Source organism: Ascidia mentula, chromosome 4, assembly GCF_947561715.1.
Source record: "Ascidia mentula chromosome 4, kaAscMent1.1, whole genome shotgun sequence".
Classification (NCBI taxonomy): domain Eukaryota; kingdom Metazoa; phylum Chordata; class Ascidiacea; order Phlebobranchia; family Ascidiidae; genus Ascidia; species Ascidia mentula.
Window position 1 is genome coordinate 13429986 of NC_138569.1, and position 22752 is coordinate 13452737.

The 22752-nt window shown below is 39.4% G+C and overlaps 4 protein-coding genes across 4 annotated transcripts; 3 read left to right on the forward strand and 1 right to left on the reverse strand.

Moving 5' to 3' along the window:
- Positions 1-1085: 1085 nt before the first annotated feature.
- Positions 1086-2468, reverse strand: LOC145898125 (uncharacterized). The gene has a single exon (XM_082986560.1). It carries the CDS (start codon positions 2466-2468, stop codon positions 1086-1088), a length of 1383 nt encoding a protein of 460 aa, XP_082842686.1.
- A 2297-nt stretch (positions 2469-4765) lies between these two features.
- Positions 4766-6222, forward strand: LOC145898781 (calponin-1-like). The gene is made up of 5 exons (XM_082987389.1): positions 4766-5240; positions 5300-5404; positions 5528-5617; positions 5679-5861; positions 5932-6222. Exons 1-5 carry the CDS (start codon positions 5097-5099, stop codon positions 6010-6012), a joined length of 603 nt encoding a protein of 200 aa, XP_082843515.1. The 5' UTR covers positions 4766-5096; the 3' UTR covers positions 6013-6222.
- A 1286-nt stretch (positions 6223-7508) lies between these two features.
- LOC145897836 (dnaJ homolog subfamily C member 11-like) lies at positions 7509-11928 on the forward strand. The gene is made up of 16 exons (XM_082986287.1): positions 7509-7677; positions 7751-7877; positions 8001-8071; positions 8155-8256; positions 8327-8455; positions 8573-8695; positions 8753-8826; positions 9455-9659; positions 9719-9801; positions 9871-9987; positions 10158-10313; positions 10375-10444; positions 10716-10822; positions 11017-11161; positions 11331-11406; positions 11480-11928. The coding sequence occupies exons 1-16, from the start codon at positions 7606-7608 to the stop codon at positions 11512-11514; spliced, it is 1692 nt and encodes a 563-aa protein (XP_082842413.1). The 5' UTR covers positions 7509-7605; the 3' UTR covers positions 11515-11928.
- A 2660-nt stretch (positions 11929-14588) lies between these two features.
- LOC145898890 (uncharacterized) lies at positions 14589-21833 on the forward strand. Its single transcript, XM_082987539.1, has 12 exons — positions 14589-14792; positions 15029-15126; positions 17910-17988; positions 18152-18413; positions 18678-18816; positions 19399-19560; positions 19873-20000; positions 20082-20241; positions 20374-20592; positions 20805-20937; positions 21073-21365; positions 21537-21833. The coding sequence occupies exons 1-12, from the start codon at positions 14696-14698 to the stop codon at positions 21615-21617; spliced, it is 1851 nt and encodes a 616-aa protein (XP_082843665.1). The 5' UTR covers positions 14589-14695; the 3' UTR covers positions 21618-21833.
- Positions 21834-22752: the final 919 nt, after the last annotated feature.

Consider the following 22752-nt stretch of genomic DNA (forward strand, 5'->3'; position numbering starts at 1 on the left):
AATAGCACTTTTTGTTTGTCGCTCTAAAAGGGTGTCCAAGTTTCCTTTAGCTTTTGAAAGTGCTTCGACTCGCTTCTGTTTATCGTCCCCTTGTAAGTTGGTTATCTCAGTTTCCAGTGACGTAATTTGCTTCTCTAAGGCGTTATGTTTGACGGTTAATTTGCGCTTTAATACGGCCGCAAATCGGATCGACTCACCCCGAATTACTGCTTTTAATGCGTCCCATCTGGTGTGGGGATTTGTGTCTGTTTCTGGGTTTTCAAGAATGAAGTTGTTGATGACTTTCCTGATTGTTGCCCTGTATTTTTCATCTTTTAAATGCATAGTATTTAGCTTCCAGTAGCCCCTTCCTTTCGGAGATGGGTTTATTGCAACATCTAAGGTTAGCACACTGTGATCTGACATAATTCCTGGGACAATGTCAACGTTTACTACGTCGCTAATTAAGCTGCGATCGACAAGAAAAAAGTCAATTCGTGATAGTGACAGTGGCGATTTCTGAGTGCGGGAGAATTTTTTTGTTGAGGGAAATTTAAATCGAAAAATGTCGGTAAGATTCGAGTGTTGCATGTAGTTTTGTAAGGCCTCCTTTGCTCGTTTGTTGGGGTGATGGGCGTTTCCGGTTTTATCAAGTCCTGGGTCAAATGCTAGGTTAAAATCCCCCCCCATTATAACTGGCGCACCAGAAAAGTTTGACAGTTCTGCGAATAGGTTGTGGAAATATTCTGGGGAGTCGTTGTTGGGTGCGTAAACATTAGCTAGGGTTATTGTTTTGGAGTTAATTTCTATTTCAGCCAAAATGAATCGGCCATCGCGATCGGATACGGTGTTTTTTAACGTATAAGAGAGGCCTTTGTTGAACAGGATTCCTACTCCCCTGCTGCTCCTATTGCCATGTGACCAAATAGCTTCCCCGCCCCATTCTAGTTGCCATAATTTCGCGTTGTCAGGACTGGAATGGGTCTCTTGCAAAAAAGCAATGTGACACTTGCGACGCAAAAAGTTAAACACCGATTTTCGTTTAATAGTCTTGTTTAGGCCCCGAACATTAAAGGAAACAATATGGGACGCCATTATGACATTATTTAATATTTTTTCAGTCCAATCTCGATGTCCCACTCAAATTCCATGCCGCACGGACAACGAAAGGGTTCGCCAGGGTTTATGAGCTGCGCAAATACTTTGCCACAGTCACAGTTAATTATTTTATGTTTACACACAGCATTACAACAATCAATGCTCATCGTTGACTTAGGGACGCGATTCATCGCGTTACATACACATATGATAGAGTACCTTTCGCATTGGATACATTCGAAGGTGCCCTCCTCCTTTCGGAATTCTGGTTGAAAGTCCTGACAACATGGCATAAGCCGCATTGTGCTTCGACATGTCGGACATTTGCAGACTTTACTCCCCACTTCCACAAGAAACAGTTCATCTCTGCAACATTGTACCGCCACAGTCCATTCTTTCGAGCATCCCCAGCAGCGTGTTGATTTAGATTTGGAGGTAACCAAGATTTCCTCTTTACATTCTGGACAGTTCAAGGAAATTACGCTTTCGCAAAGACTAATTGACTTGCTTTTAGGCAGGTCTTCAGGGCTTCTTGTTGGTCGTTTTCTGGTGGTCCGCTTATCGATGGGCGTGCTTGCGTGAGGTGATTCCGTGGCTTGGAACTCATCGGTCAAGTTGTAATCAGCTACAGTGTTTGGGACTTTGGCACTATCGCTCTTTGGGCTCTTATCAGTTGTAGTCGCAGCTTTCTTATCAGGTTGCTCCAGACTTGCACCTGGTGCTCCGGGATTTTTGTTACCTTGCTTTTGCTTCAATTCTGATGTGTTTGCACGTTTTGATGGCTGAACATTTGCAAGCTCTGGGAAATCCAATTTACGTTTTGGGCAAACGAATTGTTTGTGACCCTTTTCCCCGCAGTATTTACAGGTTGCTACCTGACCATGGTAGGTAACATAAAATTCGCAGTCCAAAATTCTAATATAGCTTGGGATTGGGTTATCTTCTAGGTCGGATACATTCATTGTGGCGATACGCATGCCTGAAAGCAAACCTTCTCTTCCTTTACGATGTATCATCTTGGAAACATTCCCATATTTTTTTGTCAACTCTTCTGCGATTGCCTGGTTTGGAAAGGGTATTGGAACCCATCCTACAGCGACATTAACTTTGTCGCTTTCATAAAGTCGTAGGTGTTTTATCCCTTCTAGGGTACTAAGCTTTGCATATAGGTCGAGCACATGTTCTCTAGATGTACAGGTGATGTCAAAAGAGTTTCCCCTCATTTCAGCTATTCCAGTAAGCTTTTTGATTGAGTACTGTAGATTATTAAGAGTTTCTAACACATTTTCTCTTTTCAAAATGCCTTCCGCCTTCAAACTTAGACAGTTTGGCCTTCTCCATTCGGCCGACTTTTTATATGCTACTTGCGCGTAACTTGGCTTTTCTGCCATTTCTCGCACGTCCGCACACTACGCGTGCTACAGGTAGAATGGTTTTTCTTCTTGTGTTTTCGCGTGTGCCTGCTAGGTATTTGCGCCAACTAGTGCGATACCCGCGAGGGACTGGCTGCCGCCAGGAGTTGCTGTGTATCGTCAAGCCCTTTCCCTTATTCGTTGCGTTCTCTTCTTACTTTGTTCAATTTTATGCGTGGCGTTATCCGTTCACGTGGTGTGATATTCGTGGGGATTTGATGTACCCCGAATAAAATAGTTAACGGGCAAGGAAACTAATGATTGACCAATGAGAACACTTCTGTTATGACTTTCAACAAAAAATTGTGTTTGCAGATGGGAACTAATCAGGTTGATTCACAGGAGGGCATGACACCGTATGGTTTGGGTCGACAGCTAACAAACAAACCTGAATAACTGAAAGTTGCTCTTCTGGTGTAATCGCATTTGCAAATCGCGTTGTTATCATTAAATGGGAACTTATTTTTCTCAAACCAAAGTATTTTTCTCAAACCAAAGTTTTTTTCCAAACTTGATCCACATATAAGCCTATATAACAAATAGATCTGTGCGAATAATAACGCTACGATGTTTTGTAGTATTTCAACTCAAATTTATTAACAAAAATAACAGGCGTTGGCCCTGTTCACAGCTTATCATTAAAATTCGCACAGATTTCTGTTTTACACATACCTATATGTGGATAAAGTGTGAAAAAACCCGGTGACCCGGTGTAAAAGTATCTTCCCACCGTCACTATCATTGGATAAAGCGTTCCGCATGATGAGACAGCTTTTTGTAAAAACAAAAACTTTTTTAAAACTTGTATCTGTTAATAATTTTGGGCTGATTTTTACGCTACGTCACTGGATCTTGCCGTTAGACTTGCGAACCGTTGGGGGGTCTTCGGCAACTTCTTGATACACGTGTTATGTGATTGCTAAATCACAATTTTCGAAAATTATTCACGAATTTCGCAATAGGCCAAAAACATGCTTAATTCCTGCAGAATATTGTAATCTTTTCATATGGCAAACAAAAACACATGCCTGTGTGACAGTCTGGACTTAAAAAATATTAATGGGGTCTGCGACTACTCTTCATCATCAAAAGGGGGACCAACCGGCACCAACCGGCACCAACCGGCAACAGTTGCGGGACAGCAGAGACATCTACAGCTTAAGGAGAGTTTGAAGAATTAGGAGTAAATGACCAACAACTGCCTGCGACAGAAGAAGATGTAGGGTATCTGATAGAAGAGAGCACCTGATTGCTTACGGTGGACGATCTGTCACAAAGTGTGAGGGAAACCATTCCACCATCTGGAGAGAACTGCTAGCTGCTGTGTATACGACCTTCTCTTTTAGCTGCATTACTTCTTTACAAAGCCCCGCAATTTGCTCTACTAAAGAGCTTAGGTCTAACTTTGACGTTTTGGTAGGTGTCACAGCAAAGATGTTTTGCCTCTGTGGATCCTCACATGATCCAACCGACTCAGCTAACCGCACCCAAGTGCCGTCACATAAAACATATTCGCGGACGCTAGAGGCGATAAGGAGATGACGATAAAAATATGTAACAAATGCACGAAACACAGGAATATTCTATTATCAGATCTTCGCGAAATAACACGCGTGACAGCCTTTTCACGTACTTCGTCATTTGTCAAGCAAATCATCACCAATCTTAACAGACTTCACCGTCGCAAAAGGATCAGTTTTACAGCATTGGACAAAACAACTGTTGACAGTCATACTGTTGCCATTTACAAAACAGAAATTTGTCACGTCGTTACTGACATGAGTCACGTTCGTTCTACGACGGAAATTTCTAGCGGGAATTACTAAAAGACTAATTGATGGCATTGTTTGTATTTTGTTTTGTTTTGTGTGGTTGTTTGTTTTGGGTGTTTTGAGTTGTTATTTTGTTTTTGAAAAAAACGAGCGCTTGTGAATTTTCGTGAATATGCCGCTTTGAAGTAATGTTCCGATCTCATGCTGCGGAACAGCAGCTAAACTTTACAAAGCTGTATTTCGCCATTGAGTTATGATAAAAGAGTATGGTTTATCAAGGGAGATTGCAAGCATGGCTGAAGGTCGGTACAGTTTTATGTATGTTGATAAATGCGATTGCTGAAAATCCTATCAAGAAATACCACACTACGGTAAATGTTTGTGTACCATGTAATTATTATTTGTATTTGCATTTGTAACGGCCGTCTAGGAACATCTTGTCGGAGCACTTTACATTTTTGTGAGTTGAGAAAAAACCAGCCGAGAGAAACAGAGGGTTATTTGCCGAGCCCAACAGTGTGGTGGATATTTTAACATCAAGAAGTTGTTCATTATTTGACAAAATATGCGTAATAATTATACGTTGGTATTCAAACTTTCGTTTTTTGCTGCCTAGATCACTGACGTTTGTATGTTTTATCTTACAGGCTACGAATTTCAATAGATAATATCCGACATGATCAGGCAACCATGTTGAAAAGGACATTGGCAGTCTTATTTATTCTATGACACATTGTGTTACCTCTTTTACCCCTAAAAGTTATAATAAATATTTTATAACTTGGCAGGAGCCAGGGCATATTTATTAGCATTTACTGCAGACATAGAAAACAAAATGGCAAATCGACCAACAGAATTTGGAATGTCAGGAGAGATTTCCTCAAAAATGATTGCAAAATATTCCGAAGAGGACGAATTGGAAGTCGTGGCTTGGATTGAGAGAATTACCAGTGAGAGCCCAAGCGGACGGGGTAGAGAGGTGTAACATTTTTTTTTAGTTTCTTTAACTTAAGTATCATGACGTTTTTTGTTGTTTAGGCGTTTCACGCGTGGTTAAAAGATGGTCTGGTTCTTTGCGAGTTAATGAACAAACTGAGTCCAGGTAGCTGCAAACCAAACAACGTTTCAGGCATCAGATTTGAGGTAGACGTACTAGTTTTTTTTCAAGACAATACCATTGAAATTTACACTTGTGCTTTTTTCCCATAATTTCATGTTGCTCTTATAAGTACTTTCACATGAAAAGTTATTGACTGTGTTTTTCAGGCAATGAAAAGAAGCAAAGAAATGGAAAACATCGCCATGTTTTTGTCAGCGGCTCGCAAATTTGGCGTTGAGCCAAATAATTTATTTCAGGTTTGAGTTGAAATTTTATTGATAAACCTTCCATACAAAACTTTCTTTCAACATTTTGCAGACCACTGATCTTTACGAGTCTCAGAACTTGGACCAAGTTCAAGTCACTTTATTCGAACTCAGCGCAGCCGCACGAAAAAAAGGCGTAAACCTTCCACAAATAGGAGTAAAGATAGCCGAAACAAATGTGCGTGAATTTGATGAACAGAAAACCAGAGAAGACCGTAATGTCATTGGCTTACAGGTAAGGAAACTAATGATTGACCAATGAGAACACTTCTGTTATGATTTTCAACAAAAAATTGTGTTTGCAGATGGGAACTAATCAGGTTGATTCACAGGAGGGCATGACACCGTATGGTATGGGTCGACAGCTAACAAACAAACCTGAATAACTGAAAGTTGCTCTTTTGGTGTAATCGCATTTGGAGTTGTTATCATTAAATGAAAACTTATTTTATCAAACCAAATTCGCAAATGCAGCATATATAGTTCACCTTGACTTCAACACTTGTCACCAGTGTAAAGTTTAAATGTAAAAAAGAACCAAACTATACTCTGTGTATCTTAATGTGCTTATATATGTAATAAACACACAGAACATTTGTACGCATGTCACTAAGCAATTCTTACTGGACGGAAAGTCATAATCGAAAAAATCCAAACTGTTTAAAAACATGCAGAAAACCCGTCCTGTGCAGTTTTAAGGCTAAATTGTTTGATCATTTGCTAAAAAAAGGTCGGGCAGAAAAATGGTGTTGTTTATTCTGTTGCATCGTAACCCACACGACAAGTTGTAACTGTTGATCACATGCGGTATTTCCACCCTAACTTCAGTCCAGACCCCACGAAAGGGGGGTAAAACCATTGTTTGCTTTGAATATGTAAAATTTCACCAGAAAGAATAAAAAATGTGTTGTAGTGTCAGGGCATCTATACCAACCATACAAAGATCGAATTTAAGACTGATGGCGCCAGTACATCGATACCAATAGGTGGAAGTGGGAAATACTCACAATTTCTTCGCCGCTGATTGGCAGCATTGGTCAACCGCCCCACCCACATACCAAGAAGAAAACCTGATCTTTTACACCAGCTAATAAAAGAAGATACTTTTTTTTCCAAACTTGATCCACATATCAGCCTATGTAACATATAAATCTGTGCGAATAATAACGCTACGATTTTGTGTAGTATTTCAACTTAAATTTATAAACAGATTTCTGTTTTACACATACCTTCATGTGGATAAAGTTTGAAAAAAACCGGTGACCCGGTGTAAAAGTATCTTCCCACTGTCACTATCATTGGATAAAGCGTTCCGCATGATGAGACAGCATTTTGTAAAAACAAAAACTTTTCTAAAACTTGTATCTGTTAATAGTTTTGGGCTGATTTTTACGCTACGTCACTGGATCTTGCCGTTAGACTTGCGAACCGTTGGGGGGTTTTCGGCAACTTCTTGATACACGTGTTATGTGATTGCTAAATCACGATTTTCGAAAATTATTCACGAATTTCGCAATAGGCCAAAAACATGCCTAATTACTGCAGAATATTGTAATCTTTTCATGTGGCAAACAAAAACACATGCCTGTGTGACAGTCTGGACTTAAAAAATATTAATAGGGTCTGCGACTACTCTTACGTCATCAAAAGGGACCCGCCAGCAGAAAAAGCTTGAGAACCACTCTGCTGACTGTTGTAGTGCGATGCTGCAACCCTTTTACAAAAAAGTTTGCTTTCGGTAACTGCTTCTATTAAGACGTAGATTTTTTTATCAGTAATATATGAATCAATGTTTCCATTGAGTTTGTGACAACCCTTTGCTTGCAAGTTTTAAAAGTATTGTTTTTTTTGACAATTAACTGACTTCGTATTAGGTGTATTATTTTATTAAATATTTGCAGTTTCACAGTATGTGCAAGGTACAACACCTGTTCTAAATATTTTTTATACATCAATATTAATGTGACCATTTCCTTTAAATGGCTCTTACTGGACTTGAGGAGCTGGTGGACAATGAGGACTATTATAGTTTATTGAATGCTTCACGAGAGGTAGCCTACTATGTTTTTGTTTTTTCAGTAGCAAAGTTTTACCATCTTTCTGTAACACTGACACATTTTTCAGGCTTCACAAGAAGAACTGAAAAGTTCTTACCGTAAGTTATGCATGGTGTACCACCCTGACAAGCATGACTCATCCATAAGTCGAGAGGCATCAGAAATATTTGGAAGAATACAAACAGCATATACCAGTAAAATATTTGGGACAAACTGCTTTTCTTGTTTAATTTAGTGGCATTAATAAATAGAGGACTTTTGATTATCTATTTATTAGAAATGTTATGTAAAATATCAACTAAATATTATTTGCACAGTTCTCAGCGACCCAGTAAGAAGGCATATATATGATGTATATGGAAAGAAAGGTTTGGATGCTGATTGGCAGGTAAAGAGCAAGTTCAGCATGCCACAAGACTTTTCAAATATTTGACATATTCTGCCAATGGCTTTTAAATTTTGTGTTGATAGCTTATTGAAAGAAGAAAAACACCACAAGAAATGCAAGAAGAATATGAACGAATGCAGAGGCTTCGTGCCCAACATCGGTTGGAAGAGAGAACGCATCCAAATGTGTGCTTATTTAACTGTGCATGTTAAGGTGTAAAAATGCAATTCAGTTAGAAACATTTGTGTTTTTTAGGGTACATTTAGTGTTACTGTCAATGCAACTTCCTTGTTTGATGAGCAGAACATTTATGAAGATGAATATTACAATCAGCAATTAGTGTTGCCTGACATAACTAAAATGGCTATGTCTCAATCAATAGAGGTATATAGTTGTGTGTTGGCTTTTGTTTTTATATGTAGTTATGGTCAACAACTTACTGCTCAGTGACACAACATGAGTGTATTACATCATACAAACCACATATTAATGTATATGCAGGCTCCACTTTCAATGTCACATACAGCTACACTGAGTGGAAATCTTGAATCAAATAATGGAAATGGATCTGGAAATTTTAATGTAGCTGTGAGAAAAACATTAACGTCCAAGTCATGGGCAGAGGTAACAATTTTTTTTATATAAGCTTGCACTCATAATTTATTAGTTTTTGTTTTGTAGATGATGATTGGGGCCACTGATTCCAGTGGATATAACTTTGCTTTGAAAGGATACCGATCAATGGGTGGTGGTCTGTAAGTAAAAAAAAATTGTAGGAATATTTTATTGCATTTCCAAGTTAAATATAAAAATAAAGAGTACTCTATATCAGTGGTTCTCAAACGTGTTAGATCCAAGGCTTACTTGGATCTGATTTCATTTGTGATACACCAAACATATTGATTTGACATGCATCCAAAACTGTTTTTTTGTAGAGACAGTCCAGTTATTTACCTTTTAGTGTGACTTTTATGTGGGAAGATATTTTGTCAAAAATTATTTTCTAATAAAGATATAAAATTCGAAAAGCTTTTTTAAAAATTGAAGTATGCTTTTGACAATCCTAAAACTACCTACCATTTAGGAGCTTTTGACAAAGAAATCTAAATGATTTTATTAAATGAAAAGTTCCCGTGTGGTGTCATAAGGCGTGTATTTAAACATGATGTATCCTGTAACGCAATTCGGGTAATTAATTGTTTAGTTAACCTATGTTTGTCCTTGGGCCATGTGCGACAATAATGTCGATAAACTTTGTTGAAGTTGCATAAGTTCAGCGCATTTTGCAGTCCAAATTGCGTAAGTATTCTTGGAGGTTGGCAACAAAATTTTGTGAAGAGTCGGCCCAATATACCAACTGTTCGTTTGTAATTTATTCTGCAGGTTTGCAATTATTCATTTTCCTTTGGGAATGATGTTACAAGATGACGTATTAGCCGTTCGTTTGCCGGGAGCCAATTTAACGGTGGGTCGAGTGATGGGCGATAACTTGTATGGTTCATTGGATCTTTCGATGGGCGATGCACACCATTTATCTTCAAACCTCGTGAAAGACACGTCTCGGTGGCGGTTTGCAGCGAAATTACAAGTTAGTGTTTTTCTAATGCAACATGTTTCTCCTCAACTGGACTGTTCGCTTGTTTACAGCTAGGAATACCACATAGCTTTGGAGTTCTAAGCGTCACATACAAAATGCCAGACGAACATGCGGATTTTAAATTTGCCATAAAGTAAGCAATATACATTTGGCAATGTTACAACAAGGCTTAAACGAAGTTGTGTTTGTTGTTTGTTTATAGAGGAGGAACGTTTGGATGTATGGTGGAGTATGGAGGACAACACCAGCTCTCTGCTCATTCTGTCATATCTGCGCATGTTAACATTGGAGTTCCTCTTGGTGTATCAGTGAAGTTAAAGTAAACTATATTGTTTTTGTTTTAAATCGCCGTTCGAACACATTTGTTTTTTAAATAAAGCGGATCGATTGCAAATAGTGTCTTTAATATCTCTGCTCGTAATATACCCCTGATTTAGTTTAATGCATTTTCTGAATATCTTTTGAATGTATATTTACGATTGTTCTCAGGCTTAACAGAGTTTCGCAAACCTACGTAGTTCCAATCATCTTGTCGGACGATGTTAACTTTGTAGCCGCTTTTTATGGAACCATTGTTCCAGTGGCAGTTTATACTGCTCTACAAACGCTGGTTATTCGTCCTTATTTAAAACGAAAAAAAGAAAGGTAAACGAGTAAATTAAGATGTGGATTGGTTTGTGATTAAAACAATTTGATCATTATTTAGAGAAGCTGAAGAAAATGAACAGTCCCAAGTGAACGATACGAACAGAAAACGAAAAGAAGCGGAAGAAACGGTGAAAAAAATGTTTCTGGAAATTTGACTAATTTTAATTAGATTCCACCAAGGACTCAGCATGGATTTTGTCGCTCATAACGTTCAGAGCCCAGTACTCCATAATCTCATCATAGTCCTGTGTTGTTTTTTGTTTGAGGTTGTTTGTCAATGTAATGACACTTACTGTTTGTGGTGCCCGAAGTTGAATAGTATTTTTGCATAATAATTTTGTTGCTTGGGGTTTTCTTGCGCTAAATTTATGCAATGACTTTTATGTTTTTCAAAACAAGGTTAAAATGATGAAGCAGTCAACAGAGCGCAAAATCGAGTCAGAGGAACGCAAAATGGGGTTGATCATATCAGAAGCTCTCTACGGCCGTCTTGTGGCCGACAACAGGTGGGCGGAGAAGTCGCTAGATGTTTTCGCATTCCGTGACTGAACTTTGATAGGATTATATGCCCAAATATATAAAAATATATCTCTATGTATGCCAGAATGCAATGCAACCCTCTGAACTTAGTAGTGAATTATCCCAACACAGTTATTCGCGTGTAAGCATTTTATTAGCACAATATGCCTGGTGTTTTCAGTTCATCGATGACAAGAGTTGTTGATGTGACCATTCCATTGCAAAATCTCGTCGAAAATTCGAGACTTCAGCTTCCCGCCGGTATAACAAAAAGCGGCCTGCCAGGATTTTACGATCCATCGCCGGGCAGCGACAAAAAACTGAAGGTGCCTCGCTTTGAAGTTTTTTGTATTATGTTCTGCTACATAAACCTGTTGGTTGAATCGTACGACAAGTGTGTAGACATTAAATTTACAAATGTTACTGAGACGTTATACTGTAGCAACAAATCACATTGGTTTTTTGCTAATAGAATAAATATATCATATTTATTAGATTACCTACAAGTTTCGTGGAGGAATACATCAAGTTGTTATTGAAGATCAAGAAGCTGTCCGGATTCCTTTGAGAAGTTAGTTACAACTTTGTTTGAGTGACAATTTTATACTCGCTTTGTGGTCACGATATTTATTCCATCTTATCAGGCCATGCCACAGGTGACAACAGCTCAACATTTTGATTGGATTGGACCAAATATTTTCATAAAGACGACACGCTGCTTTGAGTGCGAATAAATATTCGACAATTTATTGGACACTGCAGAAAAAACCTTTTCCTTGAAGAAAATGTTGCAATTTTTCGCTGGCAAACGTTTATCAGTGCAGAAATACAAATATATTTGTGTATTATCAACTAAATCTCGAAATAATTATACGAAATATTGATTCTATCGGAGTTGGAAATATGTATGGGTTTTGTTTCTCATCTCCAATGGATCGACTTTTACCCAAATTTTACCGATGTCATATTTTAACCACAGTTTAATAGGTGTGACAAATTTGGTGCTTTTTGAGAAACTGTTTGTTTCTGTGTCTGGATGAACTTCTTATCTGCCAAATATTCGCAAAAGTACAACACTGTGTTGGCACTTGACTGGCGCTAATAAACGTGTTTCAACAAATGATTAGTAAGCGTGGGATTTACAACGACGATCAGCAAACAGCTCCTGCCAAACTTATACATGTAACTTACTAGATACCGAAATTATCAAATGAAATCGGTTGCGATTTTCTCGTTTCCATTCTACAACTGATGCTTAACATTACTTCATACTAACTTTGGGTTCCTTGCTGGATTCAATACAAATTCAGTGCACCTAAACATTTCAACCGAATATTATTCACGTTCTTCCGTTCAGTATAGAGAACTGCCATCATGTGTACAGAGTTACGCACTGTGTATTCTGAATGGATATTGTGTTAAAACCCGTGGCGGTGCGTTACGCCACTGTAAACGATTTTCTTCTCAGCGTCGATGGCGAGTCATGAGACAAAGCTGGCATATTTTGAACACCTTGGCAAACGATCTATGAGTAGCACAAGTACTGTGAAGAGGCTGTCCAAAGTCAAAACACCTTATTCGCTATTGATGTATCAAGTGCTTAATTGGCTCTTTGATCCGAAAACGTTGGATCGTTGAGGCGATTAAAGAGAATATTGCAGAGTCAGAAAGATATTTCTTAAATACAGGCCGTTTGCCACCAACAACAATTATCGGTGAGACCTTGTTGTTGGCGCGTGCTTGACATAAAGGTTTGATCTGAATGCAACATTTGTTTTGTTTTGGGTTGATCTGAATGCAACATTTTAGTCAAATGTCAGGTGAAACATGGCCTTGTGATATTTGACAGTTGTACATACTTTTGTTTCCATCACAATAACAAATAGCTGTACAAGTTAGAAGCAGAATTAGTCCCTCGCTAAGAAAGCAGACATTTTACTATCTTGTGCAAATATGTGCACTGTGACATAGTTGTCGTAACAAAGCAAACATTATTGTAGCGAATTTTGTTGCAACAATGTGGCGTCTGCAGTAGAACAATACAACTGTCTACTAACCCCACATAAGACAATAGTCGAAGGTGCAGACCACCGATTCTTATCAGTCGTTTACGTACTACTGCATGTATACAGAACACGCCCGAACGAAACCCCGGGTCAAGACGAGCTGATACAGGCATGTTTACTTCCTATGTCATTGAAAAAAGAAATTTCATCGTAATATATAAATCGCAAAGGCTGCTATACCAAACCACATTTACCTTAAATATTCGTCGAGCTTAGCGCAGTTTTACAACACCAGTATATTATAAAATGGCATAACCCAATGTAAATGGCAGCAAAACTGATTTTGTCTTTCGACTGTTCCAGTTTAGGAGGCAAACTCGGCGGAGGTCCACGAAGATAAACATTCTTGCGTTCGACAAAGCTGTTGAGAAATGTGTATCTGGGCCAGGAATCTGAGACCAAACAGACTTCTAAGTTGCGAAGACGCGAATGCTTTACGATGTGTTTGACGTTGGCAAACACGATTTCGTTATGGGTCCATCTCGTTAAATGCCAACGTCCAGCGTTCAGTTTCTTTGGGCGTCACTGCCCTCATAAGAATAGACAGAATAAGGACGACAAGTTATAGTTTCCGCTGAATTTAGTAGAGGTCAACAAATCTTAAGTATGCCCACTCGATGAGTTTTGCGATATTACTCGTTGATATTCCGACCCATCGCTTCTGCTAAATTTCCGCTGAAATTTTCGTGCCAGTATGTACTTCACATCGATGGGTATATGTCAAGTTAATTAACAGGCAATTACTACAAGCTGAATTGCTTCGTGCGCTGATGGACCAATTGAAATTTATTACATGATCAACATTAAAATTCCTATACTCGAAAATTATGGATCAAATTTACATACAGTATTTTGTCCTAGAATTTGCATTGCGTAGAAAATTGCTCAGAGTTGTTCCACCCAATGTGGTTCATCACAGTTGGTTTGGAAGTTAAACTTTTCAAGACGTCTGATCCAAGACAATGAATTCTCAACCATACCCCACTCGGTCACAATTGTCGTTATCTGCAGGTATCGCGCAAGCCTTTGTTTTCACTCGCTTGACGCCTGAGTCTAAATTCTAATACGAAACTGTTGCACGCTGTTTAGATTTTATGGTGCGTTCTTTTGTTGCGCGAGGTTGACAAAAGCGGTAAATTACGCAAAGAGCCTTGGGGCCCAGGTGTCTTTCTTGAGCAATTGTAAGTGTCATTGTTTCGGCAACAGTTTCAATCCAACCCACTGACAAGTGTGAAGATAGCAAAAAACGCCCGCACCAAAACGACTCCAGTCGACTGGCAAAATGTTTCCATGTATGCGGAAACGTTTGCATGTTGAGTCAGTGCAGTTGCAAGTACAATTTGTTATGAAATTATTGACAGCTGAGTGTAACATCACAATAGAGTAGAAATCCGCCGGGTAATTTATTGCCGCCATGAGCTCCATCGCTCACAGCCTTTTTCTGGTTGCGACCGATACAGGCAGCGATAGGAGAGAGGTGATAGTTGCTTGTCTGCTGCTTTGCCAACGGCGAGAGGAAAGGCGCTTGAGAAAAAGCAGGCTCGCAGATTATGATAACAGTGGTGTCGCTGAATGATTTTAGTTTTTGGAGAATATGTTGAAACTTGGCCGAACAATTACGTAATTCAAATTCGCAATCTTTTCGATACAAGGTATTTAATACTTTATATTGCTTGTGCAGGTGTAAGTTTTGCAGTGATTGAAATTTAATCGGGATCTTGAGGTTTTGGAATATCAAGATTCGCGATTTACATAAAAAGTTTCTGACAAAGCAGAACCAAGACCTTGGACAACATGAAGCAAGGTTTGTCACGAGTTGTCACAAACGAGATGAGTCATGACGAGTTTATGGAGACCTTCGGCAGTGCATCGCCTTCACCGACCACTGCAGGTATGTGAATCTCCGTTCGATGCAAACTCACGTGATTAAAAGGGACAAAAACGAGCGACCAGCAACGAATAATCTAAATATAGATTGATCATGTAACGTTTTTGTTGCATCATTGGGTGGTGTAAATCGTGTGGCAGTAGTGTTAAGTTGGTGTGTGGCAACAGAACACAAACTGTTATTCGTCTGGGCGCAACGTACCGGCTTAAAGTTTGAAGTTCTGTCTGTTCCCTTTCCAGAAACTATGATATTTAGCTCCACAAGCGAGGATATGAAACGATCGCACGGTTCAACGGTTTCGGAAGGCTCGAACGAAACGAGTCACGGATATGGACAGGTTAGTGTACTTACCTTGTATTTATTTATGTGTGTAAGTTGAACGCCGTGGTTTTAAGCTAAACTTTGCCCACGTCTACCATAATGCCGAAAGCGATGACAAATACCACATCATGTGTCGAGCGAGCTTAATGCGGTTATAAACGCTGTAAGCATTCCTTTGAGATAAAACCTCTGTGGAGCATTGGCAAAACCAGCGCCTTGCTTGTTATCCGGTAATCCGCCTGGGCGTTGTTACTTTATCTGTATGGTTGCAATCGCGATGGGAGAAAGTGGGAGACTATCGCAAACATATTTTTAGCAATATTTCATCGGTCTCTTTCAGCTCAAAAAGGTTTTTAAGTCCAAATTCTCGGGTTATGGGTCGATTCGTGAAAGTATGCAGAATGTATGTTTGTGACGTAACGCTACTCGCCTTGTTACGTCATTAACATTGTAGCTCGGTCGTGGAACATCTTGTATATGTAAGCAGAAACTGTTAAACACGAACTGGGGGCTTAACGTACACACACGTACACGCGTCCAGCCAGCAATCCTACTGGGTAGTAGCTAATCGTGTTGCCAAGTTCAGTGCGCAGGTGAATGAATTGTAATTGGTCGGCTCTTTTCCAAACACGTTCGCGTAAAAGAAACAGGTTTGACGTGGTGCGTTTAATGAGTCCCATCGTCGCAGTTTTCAACTACCTTGGGTACCTAGTTAATTCGCCTACCACCACAAATAAACGCATATTAAGTCGTATAGCAAAAGTAAATTGCCGGGTAGTTACCTTTTTCGTTCAGGGAAATGTTCAGAGTATTGTACATTAAATTAGTGCTAGTTAGTTTGAATGAAACCGAAGGCAAAGACAGTTTTGTGACATGAGCAAATTTTTTGTTTTTCGAAAAACTATTCAAGGAATAAAATATATATGTACAGTTTGACAGTGAGATGACCATCCTTACTTCAGCACTTAAAAAAGAATGTTTGTAAACAGACAGTTTGACAGCCTGTTTCGACATTTAGAAAGATGGGGGAAAACCAAATAGTACGTCAGTGTTTATTCACACCACTTGAGAAGTGTCGGCAGGTGTTGATGGGTAAAATACAAAAATCTATTCCTATCAACTCGTGGAACCAACATCGGTATTGTTGAAGAGTCTCTGCGTGGTGTTTTGCACGTACCAGAGTTTCGAAGCTGGAGTGTTTTTGTTTGGGTTAAGTGAACGGCGGGAAACGATTCTAGTGGGATTAACTTGTTGATATGTTTATGGGGTCGCGACTACCGTCACCTGTCTGTATCTTGAATCATTCCTCCTAGTAATGTCATGAACCTTTTCAAACCTGTCCATAGGGGATTTCGACAAACAACTTTGTATCAAATAATAAAGTTTTAATTCCGAGAGTTGGTACAGCACCTTAGCCATACGTAATGTATGGGTTGGTAGGCTTGGTATGACTGACCTGAGGATACAATTAAAAGACGTTAACGTCACCTTTGACAGTTGTGAGAAATTCATAGCTTATAGGAAGCTCGTTATGGCAATGCGAGTTGGCGTAGATAAATAAAGTTTAGTTTTGCCAAGTAAATTTGGCAAGTCATACCAGTAACTAAGGATAAACTTTTGGAAACTCTAGGATTTTTTTTCTGCTATAAAGTTCCGCAATTTTTGCCAGTCTCCGTGAAATCCAGCGCAACCGATCACGAACAGTCTGAAAACGAAGCGCGTCAATCACGTTTTTTGCGCTAAACAACATTGCAAATGATGTCTGTTCCTCGTCCACGTCTTAATTTGCAAGTTACCGAGGTCGCACAACAAAATCTAAAATGCTGAAAAGATGAACACAGCAAACAATGTTTCGCGATGGTTACAAACCACTTGTATGTGTGGCATGACTTGTTTTGTCGTCAACTGCACACGTCGGGAGTACGTAGTTAGTGCGGGTGACACGGACATTAGTGGACCCACGCAGATTTGACAGTTTATTGCCGTCGCTGGAACTGTAAAGTATTTTACTCTCACGACGAATTTTTAACGACCCTTGCTATACAGCGTGCAAGTATACATATGCGACGGTTTATTTAAGCTTCCTATTTACCCGTTGCGATTTAGATTGATCCACAAACGAGCAGGTGATAAGTTGCGTACTATGTAGGTCGATGGCCTGGGAGAACAAACTGGTTTACTTCTGCCTGACATCAGTTGTTTATTGTTGACGGACGCTAAATAAGCTAATGTTTACGCAAGGATTTAATGTCGGTCGGTTGGTCGCGTTTGCTTTTTGGGACAAACTTTGGAACCACTTTGGTCGCGTAGTAATTTTTATTGCGACCCAATTACAGCTTCAGTGTGTTGGTGCGAGCCTAGCTTAACCGACTAATGGGAAATTTAATTGTCTTTTAATGGCACGCAATTGATGGTCGAAGATCCGCATCGCCCAAAGGGTTGGTTGGCCAAAAACGCTTGCTTCCAACCTATAGATTGTCGCAAGTATCACGTGCGCGTTGTTCGCGTGTGATTCATATCGATGGCCGCGACACAAAGATTAATTGCAACTCAGTCTGTTTACGGCGGCAGCCGTTTCGGTCTCACTTGCACTGAAGGTTTATATTTTGACCTTCGCCGCTACGATTGCCAACCTCTCATATACTTCACCCAAGCTTTGCAACGTGATTTATGTTATTGTGGTTGCCCAGGGCTCACTGCCAAAGCTTGACTGACCTAGTGAACAATCAGTACTCAGATAGCACCAACTTGTCGCCACTCTTACTGATAAATATTTATGCCAACTGATCTTTCTTGCAGGGTGTTGAAGGAAAATATAATATGAGGAAAGAAATGAAAAGTACAAGCCGGGAACCAATGCGAGCATTAAAGACAAGAGGTACGTACATATGTTGACTTGTTAGTGCGTTTTCCCACTTGGCCAAAAGCAGATTTCTTCAATGTGTCTGCTATTTGGTTCTTTCATTGCAATGTTAATTCGACCGTGATATCGAGAAAACAAAGTATTTAACATTTTGCTTTAATGTTGCTGTTTGTTGTAGGGTACTTGAGCTCCAGTCAGGAAAATATATTATCAGAAAGTGACAATGTTGCACCGAAAAGCAAGTTTTCCTCTATTGCAAATCGCCTTGCAAGACGGAGTTTTCGCCTTGGATCGAAGAAAAAGTCACCCAGCGAAGGCTCAATTACTATAGAGAGCAATTCTAGCTTAAGACCTCCAACACCAACGCGTTTGGGAGCTTTTCTTTTTAAAAGAAGCAAAAGCGTCAGTCGTCAAGCATCCTCGGACTGTACGATTACAAGGTACACTTACTGTTAGGAGTGGTCATATAGTTTGACATTTGCCGCAAATATGCCACGAACCTTAGTCGCAAAACTCATCGTAGTCCGTGTTTGGCATTAAAGTTGATAGCCTACTTAAAGATATGCGAAAAGTTTACTTTCTGCCAGAATGTAACCCACAGAGAATGACCGTAAATAGGTTGATATTATGCAACAAGCCTGGACATGCTTTACAGCAAAACTTAGCAAAATCGTTTTAAAACATATTTTTTATGTATTCATTAGCTTTCGGACTCTGCCCGATAATGACGTAATAATAAGACCTATCGCGTCAACGCCGAGCCGCCTTGAAGCTCGTCACAGGCGATCGAAGGTGACGCGCAGCATGAGTCTCTCACCATCCACGTCCTTGCTTGTCAAACCGGTAAGCTGATATTGCATGCTAAACCACGGGTATATTTGTATACAAATGGAAGTTGAGGTTATCACATTTTTTGCTATTCTTTTATATATTAATCAGTTAAATGCAACTGACTGTTACTTCCGACTTTCCAACTCCTCTTTAGCTAATTTTGTGTGGTCTACTGACTGCTGGATATCCCGAAACGCGCTGTAATTTCCATTTCAACTATATCGCACCTCTTTCGCCGTCAATTTTACATCGGGTGATGAGATATAACATTAAAAATTACAAATCAATGTTATTGTTTCTTTAATAATTCTTGTTACATGTCATGCCATGTTAATTGTGCAAGAACAAATATGTGGTGTGTCAGCGTAACATAATCGTATAGCCTCGCAAGTATTCAGGTTGAACGTAGAAACAGACATCATATCTTTAGTAAATTCGGGCAAAAAGACTTAGTTTGCCATCCGGGCAGAAGTGTCGAAGTCAACTTTGTCACGCTGATGCCAATGAATTCACCGGCATTGTGTCGCCCCTGAGCATTTCACAATGCAGTGCCCTGAAGGTTCTTAACACGAGGCTTCGTTTTTATTTTATCAGAATTCGGAGCAATCGAAGCGTCACAGTACGTTTGTTTCATCACGGTGGGAGGAGGCGATTGAAGGTGAAACTGTGGATGGGAAACAGGAGGTTGACCTCCTGCAAAAAATCCTAGAACAGAAAGGACAAATCCTCGAACAGCAGCGCAAGTTTCATGAGAAGGTTCGTCGTCGTCGTTTTTCACCATTAAGAAATATGTGTTTTAGTTGTTTCGACCTTTTCGGTGACGGTTTTTGTCCGAAAACTTTTATATTTGTTTGTGCCTCGAAGAAACCATCTATCTAATGTTAGTGGCCAACTCGGTTCCATTTATTTGTTCAAAAATTTGAAATTTAATTTATTTTGATCGCCACTGCAAGCTAATTTATAAGGAATATAAGATAAAAGTTTAACGAAGCTAGTTTTCTTCGGATATTAACACGATTAAAATGGTCATGGCTTCTTATAAACACTTATTGACGTATTTGTTTGCAGTCGTTGGCGATACGTTCAGAGCATCACGATGGTGATATGACGCCTGAGAGTGAAATTACCAAGAAATACGAAGCGATCAGGCAGAATGAAGAAATGCGCGTTGTGGCCGTAGTGTCCTTGCTAAACCGGTGAGGAAAATACTTTTCATCTATTTGCGTTACTGTAACTAAGTTGTTACAAATTTTAAAATTATGCCGTTTTTTTTTCAGACGAAGAAACTCGCTAAAAATAAAATGTAAGCAGTTTGAGAAGAACGTGACCTCCAGTGACAATGGAAGAGCGAAGTTCATACAGGAACGACTTCTCGAGTTTCGGAGAAAATTGTCGGTTGTCGAACAATGCATTGAAGAGCATAAAGACGCGGTGAAGGTATGATAACTTGCTTGCTTGAAGATTTAGATCGTCAATTTGAGACCTTGTTATAATTGCTCCGTTGACCGCGGTCGGTTAAGTGCCTCTTCACCAGTTCACACGCTATAAATATCTTTTTTTTGTCCGCAGCTTTCTGTCGCCAAGCTCGAACTCAAATGTTGTCTGGATCTTTTTCAACTGGGCCTGCAAAAAGACGAAGAGTTGTTTTCGAACGGCGCCATTCTGAAAGCAAACAAAATCGGAAAGAGGCACGCAACCATCACTACAGCGCCATCCTGTGAGACGCTCGGGTCATTGGACGATACGTCGGTTTTCGGTGATTCGGCTTCTGCATCCGCCATGTCCTTGGTTAGCTTTTTTCAATTATGTATTATAAACATATTTTTTTTTAAAAACTTTGCGAAGTTATGGCCTTTCCGAAGCCATGTTATATGTACAGTAAAAATAACTCTTCTAGTGCTGGTCAGCTAAACGCAATTGATCATACATTAACATAAGCTGTCAATAATAATGATAGTGACAAGGTGGAATGTAAATTGGCATTTGTTATTTTTCTATAGAACTTTAACCAGTCATCACCAATACCGCAATCCAAACGACAATCTGGCTCCACCTACCGCAAAGAAAGCCCAGGATATCAAAAGGACGTGAGTTTGGACGAATCATGTGGGAAGACAACAATTGATGATGCAGGTAATAAATTCTGTTCAGCTTTGAAACAAAATTTCTGACACCAATTTTAATTTCCCTGATCAAAAACTTTATTTGTATTTTTCCACATTTATATACAAGCTGAATGCCAAATTAAATTCCATTAATTTTTTCCAGGGAGAAATCGTTCCACAGATTTCGGGATAACTTCCGATTGCGACAGCGGTTTCGACAACGGAGACACGTTGAGTCGCAGTGACATTAGCCTCTATGGAAATTTGTCCAAATCCACCGGATCCATAGTTTCATCCTGTTCCTACTCGCCCACGCCGTCGATAAAACGCGACAATTTCCACAAGAAACCCATGATGAACGTGTCGTCTGGTGACACGGGAAAATCAACATTGACGTCGCGTTTGGCCAAACGCAGTGATCTAACGACGCATGGGGGCGCACTTGCCCGAATCGAGGTAAAAGAAAGTTGGCTTGAAGTGATGCAATGAATAGCACAGCCTGACTATTTGTTTTCATTACTTAACCTGAAAAACTAATCGGATAGTCTAAATGTTTAGTATTACATTGTCTAAAAGTATTTTGTGCTTATGACATGCTGGATAAAAAAACAACATTATTTTTTTAAGGATTTTGAGGTTTTTGCCGAAAAAAGGAAACGTTGTATCTCCAACAACGGAAAACTCGTACCTCTAAAAGGCGGTTGTTGAATTGCTGCCGACCGTGACGATCAAAGCTTCGTGTATTTTTTGTCGAATACAGTTCAAATATTGATTTTTGTACATGTTTTGTTTACACTCGATGACATTACACTTTTTAGTTGTAATTGACCGTTTTCAAGTCTTGCCATAACCCATGCAGTGAGCTATATTTATGTTGATACAAAGCCATATGTGCGATGGTTGCTTTTCTTATTTCACTCAATAAACTCCCCTTTGAACATATTGTTACAAATGTGAAACTAGTGAGCAAGGATGAAAGCTTAGGAGACAGACAGCATTTTGCACCCAGTATCAAGGTCGCAGACAATCGTATCAGTTACTTTATATGACAAGGGACAAACAGCTTCGTCAAGATTGTCACACTCTATGCATTTATTATTTGTTCGCTTTGAATTTCAGGCTATAACCTTAAACATTCCAGGGGGTTATTTCGGAAGTTTAACAAAACTCACCATGTATTACATTTTGTCCCCCCGGACGTATACAAGTCGCTTGTCGTCTTTACACAATTGTTAACGACGTTGTCAGCATCACGCGCTAACTTATTCTTATACTTGTCAACCCGGTCGTGAAGTGAAGTGACCGACACCAATGCTGAGTGATTTGTTTACACAATCGATTATAGAAGGGTCGAAGTTTTGTTAACCGTTCCACTTCAACAAACGTAACGGTCGCCAAAATATCATCAACTATTTCGACGTGAAATGCATTTAATACCACTTTATTTAGCTGGTAAGAAACAAATGCGAGTTTTAATTCGGTTGGGTTTAAATTATAATTTAGACACCATCACTGATCAGAACTTTACTTCTAACTTCTTCACAAACCTTATTCTCCCGACTTCTCAAATAAGAATTGTTCCATTTGCAAACACGAAGTACCAAATTAATTTGCTGAGGTCTGTACCAAACTTTTTCTATTAAAATTTTGGAAATCATCGGTTTCATTGCAAACAAACATTTAATAATATGTTGTCGAGTGGTGACACGCGTTGTGTTTTACTCATAGTGGTTTGTGGTGACGTTGGACAAGAAGAGAATCTTCAGCGAGTATCTACCGCGTGTGTTGTATGTTCTGGTGTTTAACTAGATCAAACTTTGATCGGCGGATGTAAAAGTTGCGT